Source organism: Musa acuminata, chromosome BXJ3-11 (assembly GCF_036884655.1).
Source record: "Musa acuminata AAA Group cultivar baxijiao chromosome BXJ3-11, Cavendish_Baxijiao_AAA, whole genome shotgun sequence".
In the NCBI taxonomy this organism is placed as follows: domain Eukaryota; kingdom Viridiplantae; phylum Streptophyta; class Magnoliopsida; order Zingiberales; family Musaceae; genus Musa; species Musa acuminata.
Window position 1 is genome coordinate 4110889 of NC_088359.1, and position 8668 is coordinate 4119556.

At 40.1% G+C, this 8668-nt stretch overlaps 1 protein-coding gene across 1 annotated transcript; it reads right to left on the bottom strand.

The window, feature by feature from the left end:
- Window positions 1–2364: 2364 nt before the first annotated feature.
- On the bottom strand, window positions 2365–8089 carry LOC103970457 (uncharacterized). The gene is made up of 4 exons (XM_009384236.3): window positions 7942–8089; window positions 6280–7607; window positions 4111–4900; window positions 2365–3107 (listed from the first exon to the last, which is right to left on the bottom strand). The coding sequence occupies exons 2-4, from the start codon at window positions 7600–7602 to the stop codon at window positions 2884–2886; spliced, it is 2337 nt and encodes a 778-aa protein (XP_009382511.2). The 5' UTR covers window positions 7603–7607; window positions 7942–8089; the 3' UTR covers window positions 2365–2883.
- Window positions 8090–8668: the final 579 nt, after the last annotated feature.

An 8668-nucleotide genomic window follows, 5' to 3' on the forward strand; every position in this document is an offset into this window, starting at 1 on the left:
CCCACCATTGACTTGCTCGTCGAAGGGACCAAAGTCGAGAATCACCTGACGAAGGTCATTTTCGCAGGAAAGCGACCACCCTCGACCCGCAAGCGTCCCAACCTTGGAAGTCGCCGATCGACATCCCCACAGCGAGCCATCAACCAATACTCGGACCGAGAAACGCTGATCAACACCCTGTCATGAGGGTCCGATCGACCTCGGCATCCAGCTCAACCGATAGAAGACTCCCGACATAGACCCGTGGACTAGGCCGTGCTGACTCATCAGTCACGACACATTTGTTCACCAATATTTTGGATTTAATTAGCTAATGAATGAACTAAAATATCAAGACTAACTCAAAATTTATTTATTTAGCATGCATACGTGATGATTGAGGACCAAACTTTTATAGAGTTTTGTTGCCAGAAAATTGTTAATATTGGAAGGCCAATTGTATGCGATTGCCGAATCCTATACTTGTTGGATGCATTGCACAAAATCTTAAATGGTAAGTTCTTGATGTTCTTAAGTACATGTACATGGATAAGAGATGATTTATACAAGTTCTTGATGCTCTTGTTATAAAAGTACAGAAATTGGAATCCAAATTTGAGAACCACAACAATTCATGTGAAAGGCAAATTCATTATGCTTCATCAAAGTGATGGATTAGACTTATGGACAAGAGGAAAGTTCCCAAGCAACTTCATCAAGTGGGATCACAAATGTTGGTATCACTTCCTAAAGAGTGTTGGTATCACAAAGTCACTCCAAAATATCATGACTCACTTAAAAGAAAAAAGGCTGTAATTTTAATTTCATAGTTTATTTGTTTAATTTTAAATTTCATAAGGAAGTTTATGCTCTCAATGAAATCTATAACTCATCAATTTTGCTAATAGAGTTGAATCCAAATTGTGCATCGATTTTGCAAGAGGTTTGTATTCCTCGATTCAAAATCATGAAATAAATCTACTCTGCTACTTCATTTCAGAAAAAAAAAAAAGAAAGAGGGTAGAAATCACTGCATAATAACTCAAGACATATGAAATTAGTTAAAGGATTATTGTTTATATAAATGCCAAAATCTTCTGTTATTATCTTTATTTTTTCATTAATGTTATTATTAAATCTATAAGTTTAAAAAGCTAAGTAAGACATATTATATTTATATTTATATTTATATATTCTTATATTATTCACATCTGACAAGAACAAAAGAAATATAATAATAGGAGAAAGGAAATGAAAGGACACCATCAGTCGGCAACCATGGTCGTTATCGCTGTCGCCTTCGCCGATCACAAGCGGCGTCGCCTGTCGCCTCCACCCTTGTTCCCACTGCGAGTGGCGTCGCCCCCTCCGACTTCGCCCCGCCCCTCCTCGACACCGCCACCTCCTCCTCTACGACCTTCGGCTCCACCCTCCGCGTTCCAACGCCACGGCCACCGCCCCGTCCTCCACCAGTTGCCCCCCCTTTCGCCTTCCAGGACTGTCGTCACCCCGCCCTGCTCCTTCTTGCTAGCCGTAGGGAGCTCTTCCTCCTCATGGTGATGGTGCTAGCGGTGCAATCCTTGCGAATGGAGCTCTTGGATCGCGAGAAAGAGGGAGCGGTGGAAGGCGACACCGACAAGGGATAAGGAAGGGGGAGCGACAAAAGGCAAGGGCCGAGGCTACGATTGGGGTTGAAATGGCGTGGCCCGACGGTGCCACGAGCAACCTGGAGGACAACGATGGCGAGGAGGAAGAGCTCCCTGCTGTCGGTGAGAAGGGGTGGCAACGCTGGGAGGCGAAGGGGGCAGCCGAAGGTCGCGGAGGAGGCAACCACAGTGGGCAAAGGTGACGACAGCGCAATTGATGGAAGATATATTCATCAGCGTGACGAAAAAGAATCGCTTCTAGAAAAAATCCAATTAGGAGGTCAACATTACGTAAAAGTCTAATAGTAGAGACTTCTTTAGGAAAAAGCAGACATAGTAAGATTACCGTATCGGAAAAGACGAGGAGATTACCTCACATGCATGCCAAGTTATGTGCTGCTGCACGCAAAACTTGGTAAGATTCCCAAAAACACATCAGCATAGCCAGTTGCGTGTGAAAAGAGGAGAGAAGCAATCAATGTACTGTGCAATGATCCACGACAAATTTGGAAGGAAAGAATCCAAGTAGCCATTCTACAAACAAAAATTGCCCAATTGTACATCCACACACACACACAGAGCAAAAAACAGGCATAAATATGCAGGTAGAGGTTGTTATTAAGAGGGGATTGGGGGGATGGATTGAAGAAACATCAAAGAACAACACACCAATCCGCAAGGCAAACACTTCCCCAAACTCCCAAACAACCAAAGATGGCCTATAAAAGAAACAACCACATGATAAAATTTCAAGTCCTCTACATTTTCATTGAACTCTTTAATCAGTTGAAACTAAATACACTGGAATCAAAATTGAAGAAATATGAGTACACTGTGTTTTGCGTTCTGCTTTACATAATCGTTTAGGCTATGATGATGCTTGACATGTAAAAAAATAGTGAAATGTTCATAGTTTTTCAAGTCAGCAGGACCATAAAAAGACTTCTGATCTGCGCCGAGGACAAATGCAGAGGGCGAGCATTCCATCAGCTAAAAAAATAATTCAATTGAACTAACCAGGCGAAACCACAAGTTCTTCTCTACTTACCAATAAGATTCAATCTCAATCTTCAAGAGAGACTAATTTTTTGGAGTACAAATTTGCAGTCCTATCAGAGTACTGCAAAAAAATAATGACCTTATGAAGCCATCCTGATTTCTTCAGGGAAGAATAGGAGTTGCCAATATGAACATAGCTGCAGGACATGATCAAGACAGTCGATGCAGTATTACCCAAGGATCATTTGCCAGCCTAGATTCAAGTAGCATGCAAAATCTTCTGAACCACATCCTTGACATAAGAGCTAAAGCAAGACAAGCAGCAACCTTGAGTCACAACTACTTGTTCTTGATCTGAAACATGTGAACAACAGCCAGGAGGATGGACAGGGACAGAAACCATTCTCCTATGATGTTTAATTCCACATGCAGCTAAAACAGTGTGGGTAGAACGCCTAGCAAACTCCTTGAAAGTGATACGATCTTGTGAATGAAACATTTAAAAATTAGTTCATCGAAAGAACCATAATATCTACTAGTTATGATCAATTTAGAGGTGCAAGTTAAACAAATGATAAAAAGAATATATTATCTACTAGACTTAGCTCAACCTATCATTCATATCAACTCTACGATACAAAACAGAAAGAGGCTTGAAACAATTAAACACAAGAAAAATAGGCGAATAACATAAGCAAGGAAGACACTGTAAGGTCAAAAGATGTTCTAAAAATCTCTTATATGAATATATGCAAGAAAAACTGCAATAATCAATCTTACTTTTCCTAAGCAAATTAGCTTCAGGAAACATGCAGCTTAACTTAACATATGTAATGTCATTTCCAAAGATAAAAGCAAATAAGACTTGCACCATGTTTGGATTAATCACTTCAAAAGGAATAAAAGGTGGCAAATAAATTCTGTTCCTTTTTTTCCCCTTTCATATCTCAACTCGACCATAGAGGAGAAATAAAATATTTTAAAAATATTGGAAGAAACAGCTGACTAAAGAGCTGACAGGTTTCAAATTCATTATGCTAACAGTCAACTAATGAAAATTAACTAAAATGGCATATATATGATCTTTTAAATTCTACTGAATATATATGCTGAACTTAAATTTACAGGGATAAAGAAGAATAACTAACTTTAATGTGATATATATATATATATATGCAATTTTTCCTTAAAGAATTTACTTATACTGCCCTTTCAACTGAACAGGCAATTCACTTGATCTTGTTGTTGACCTAACAAGATATACTATATATGAGGAAAAGCGTGATTGTCAAGGAACTTAATAGTAAAATAACTCATGCCATCATTTGCATCAAACAGGGCCTTGGCTTCTTATGTTTTTTCTATAAAAAGAATTCTGCATCTAAATAAGAAGGATACACCTAAATTCTCTTCTAATTTCATTCTGCATTTTTCTTTTTGCTTTTAAACAATATAGGTAGATAAGAATTATATATGTTTGACATACCAAGTGGAGAACCGCTGGATAGTTCTTTTAAATGGCTTTTAACCATGGAGTGGACTTGTTCCTTGGCACCATTCACATGTTGGAAACTACTGCTTTCAGTTGCACATTGAACCAAATTAGCATTAGACTGAACAGAAGGCCTATTGTTGTGATGGCACTGTTCAGCAGCTGACCCCCTGGTCCAAGAACTGAACCCCTGAGAACTATGTAGGCTTTCCCCACTTTCTCTTACTTCTGATGTCATAACACCACTTGCCATGTTATCACGAAGCACATCAGTTTCTGCAGAGATCTGCCTTGGTCTACTGTTGGACAACAAAATGCGTATACGTTGATGTATTGCACGTCTTCCAGAAAGAGTCGCTGCTCCAGCTCCAAAAAACTGAGATGTAGATCCATAATCTTCCACCGACCTAGGAGAGACATTCAGATCAATTTCTTGCATGGAAGGTTGACCTGATCTCTGCAAATTCGTATTATCACGAACTGCAACATCCTCCGTTCTAACAGGAGTGACCAAAAAATCACTACTGTTTGCTGCTTGATCAGTCACAATACGCTCATTTTGCAAATATGATGAACCATCGCCAGCAGACCTACAGCATTCACAGTACCAATTGCCTTCTGGTACTTCCCTTCCAAGACCAACACAATATGTGTGTGCAGGTGAATCGCAGATATCACAGAGTAACATGAGACTATCATCTCCACCTTGATGACACTCTATACATACTACATTCTCATAAGGATCCATCATTCGTCTTATTTCTTCTTCAGAAGGTTGATAGACCTTTACAAACAAAGGGCAAGGCTTAAAGGCACAATTACATGATACAAGAAATAAACAAATATGAATGATAAGTTAATGATCTAAAGGAATATATTATATTTCATGAATAACTAGCTTCAGCCAGAAACTGCAAGTTATTATACTGCAATCATCGGTGCATCGCAGTACATCAGGAAAAACAAAAAAAATCCAGTAAACTAAAATAAAGAAGCACCTACAAGATTTTCTTACAGTTACCATACTTTCTGTATTAATTTCCTTGTGAAACATATATTCTTCAAAACATCGTTTATCTTGTAAACTTTCTGAATTAAGAATCGGCAGTTCCCACTTGATTTCTAAGAGATTTTTGTAAAGCACATTAATGTACTCTTTCTTGAAAATGATTAACCTTCTCGAATGAGGAAATCCACAATGACAATTTTGTAAACAAGCATGGATGTCCAAAAATGGCAATCAGTACTCTTTGTGGAAATTGAAAATTTACTCAAGTAACATGCAAGTCATAAACAGTTTAGCTCAATTTCCTTCACAATTCCATTTGCTGAGACAGAAGAATCAACAATTGATAGTATAAAAAACAAGTGCCAAAAATGGTATACAAGGTTATTATAGAAAACATGTCCCAGGCCTACTTAACAAGTGGTTTTCATCTAGAAATCCAGCTAACAAACAGGAACTACTTTTGTCGGCGCTTCTACAAAAAAAAGAGCTTCAATAAACAAAATCCAGTCATGCACTTCTGACACATAAAATGTGAATAAATGTTATGATCTCTATTCAAAATTACGGACATGCTCTTGCATCAACATGCAGTAGAGAAAATCTTGATATTTCCTCAAGCCATATCCATGATTGCAAAACATTTAGTGGGAAACCTTATGATGAATCACTTGTAATTTAAACTTGATTCAAACATAAAGTTTAGACCCCAGGTGGAAACCAAAATGGTGAAGCAAGAAGTACAAATACAATAATCTTACTCAACCACGCTCTGTAGGTTGGTTGTTATTGTTTTTGCTTGTCCTATCAAATTTATTATGCAACTAAGAGTAAGATCCGTAATCAACTATGTACATGGAAGTCAGTTTATCACACCTACGCTACCTACTTCACATGCCTGAAGAATAGCATAAGAAACTAGGATAGATATTTGTGCACTATAATTGCCAGCATAATACCAGGATAAATGAGATCCCAAGTTCCAAACATTTGACATCCTTTTTGTTGCCAAATTTTATTGGACTAGTGACAAATGTAACATATTAAGGTTATATATTTGCATGTTCACATCATGCATTTAACTAGTGCTATGAGAGGGTAAAATTCCTTGAGCTTAAAAAATGAATGACTGAAGAGTGCAAAAATAAAGTGCATACCTGATCACGCTTTTCAACTTTTATAACTGCTTTCCGCAACCCAAACCCTGGATCTGACCTTGATGACTTGGTAATGGTCCCAAACCTCCGCTTGCAAACAGGACATCGTGACTCAACCTTTGACCATTCCATTATGCATGCAAAGCAGAAATAATGTGTGCAGCAATTCAACACTCCTCGAACTGTCATCCTCTGCTCCTCTGATAAACAGATCCCGCAGAGCGGCTTCCCCAGCTCATCGTTTTCTTTCTCCTTGCCCTTCTTGTCGCCCTTCATTCCAGCAGATATCCTCTTCAGCTGAGGCTGATCCAAAACCCCACCAACTCCCAGATCCCTTAATTCTTCCTCAGAAATCATATAATCACCATCTAAAGAAGACTCTGATTTATCCGACGAGACCATAACCTTTCCCCGTGTTCTTTTTGTGTTTGTCTTCCTGAAATGTCTGTTGTTAATCTCCGGTCTATTTAACAAAACCGTGTCCTCCATGAAATCATCATCTGAAGTTACAAAATCAAAATCGGATGTATCTGATTCCACTGGCGACTTATTCTTGATAGCCCACGATGTTGAGACTTTCCTCCTCCCTGTTTCCTTAGGTTTTTTCGACTTTCTATCAACCGCAACACGATCTTTCACTATGAAATCATCATCTTCGCCAGATCTGTGTGGCCTGCTCCTTTTCCCTTTCTTTCGTTTCAAAGCCCTCGGCTTCCGCTTCTTCCCACCTTGCTTCGGATTTCCTCCTTTCCTTTTAAATTCCGAAATCACAGATGCCTCTTCATCCTCAAAATCTTGCTCATCGGGCGAGAAATCCTCATCCCCATCATCGTTTTCTTCCTCCCTTACCTCTTCCTCAGAATCCGAAGCCCTAGGCTTCTGACGGCGAGATCTAACCCCAGCCTTCTTCCTCCTCTCCCCCTTCTTCCGAATCGAAAAATCCACTCGATCCTCCTCCTCCTCCTCGTCTTCTTCCTCCTCCTCCTCCTCCTCCTCGTAATCATCGTCGTCATCGTCATCCCAAACCCTAGATTTCTTCACCCTCCTCTTGGGTTTGGAAGGGGCCTTTCGGGGCTTCGATCTCGGCGCCAAGAACTCCTGCTCATCATCATCATCGGAGCCACCGGTGGACTCGCCGAACTCGTATTCGTCTTCCTCGCCGTCGGAAGCGAGGGGTTCGTCAGAGCTCTCCTCCTCCTCCTCCTCTCCCAAGACGTACTCCTCGTCATCGTCGTCGTCGTCGTCGTCGGAGGCCTTGGATCGGCGCCTACGCCTCCGTCCGGCGGCCGCCCGCTTGTAAACGACCCTCCCTCCTCTTCCCATATCACCTATTAAGAGTATCACCGCCGCCCCCCCCCGCCCCCCAACAACCAGAAGAGAGAAAAAACAAAAAGGACGGATTAATCGTTAAAAACCATCAAAACCATTGTTTTTCCCTGCAACGGGAAAAGAATTCGAAACATTACTGTTGATCTTTTCTTTCTTTTCTCGTTGTTCTTGAAATAAATAAAGATTCGAAATAGAAAACCATGACGAAGAATTTCCCTCATTTGTAGAAGATGAAGAAGACAAAATAGAAAAAGAAAAAGCGGGAGAGAGGGAGTCGTAGGGAAATATAAAAGTGTGGGAGGGTGGTGGGGTTAATTGTTGCGTTCGTCGTACCTTCTCTCGAAGAGGCGGAGACGAGGACGGGTGGCGGCGTCGGCCACAGGAGAGGAATCGCGAGACACGAGAGAGAGAGAGAGAGAGAGAGAGGCGAGTGAAGATAGGCTGAGGACGAGGGGGCGGTGGGCCGCCGACTTGATGCCTGAGGTCGCTTAATCACGAGAACGCCCTCCGCGGTCGGGTGGTCCTGCGGAGTAGCGTAGACGCGAGGGAGGCTCCGGGATGCCCTCCAACCGAGGCTTTTCGTTTGATGGGGAAACCCTCGCAATTGATTAACTGCCATGCCGTGGGGTCCACTCATAACCCTCCTCATGTTTGCCTCTTCCCAATAGACGATCGACACGGAGGACTGTGCGTCGCTTGCATGTTTCCAAGCTCAAAAATGTTACCTGTCAAACCTTACCGCGTCAGTTGTTTTATTATTATTATTATTATTATTATTATTATTATAAACAAATTAAATAAGACCTTTTCTAAAATATAAATTTAATAGCATAAAAAAGGAGAAATAACAAATTTTGAATAATTAAATTAAATATTTTAATTATAATTCTTAAATTTATTTTTTTTACCACTAAGGTATTGATCTGACATATTTTACACATAAAATATTAATTCCATGATGATGTACCAGACCTATTTATTAAAAATTAAAAAAATTTATTTGAAGATGCTAATTAATTTAACTGATAAATAATTTATTATAAAATTTTAGACTCAAATC

Coding starts and splice junctions, on each gene's coding strand:
- LOC103970457 (XM_009384236.3), bottom strand. CDS start 7,602: ATGGGAAGAGGAGGGAGGGTCGTTTACAAGCGGGCGGCCGCCGGACGG. Junction 4,901..6,279: donor AAGTTGAAAAGCGTGATCAG/GTATGCACTTTA, acceptor TTGTTTGTAAAG/GTCTATCAACCTTCTGAAGA. Junction 3,108..4,110: donor ATCCAGCGGTTCTCCACTTG/GTATGTCAAACA, acceptor TTCATTCACAAG/ATCGTATCACTTTCAAGGAG.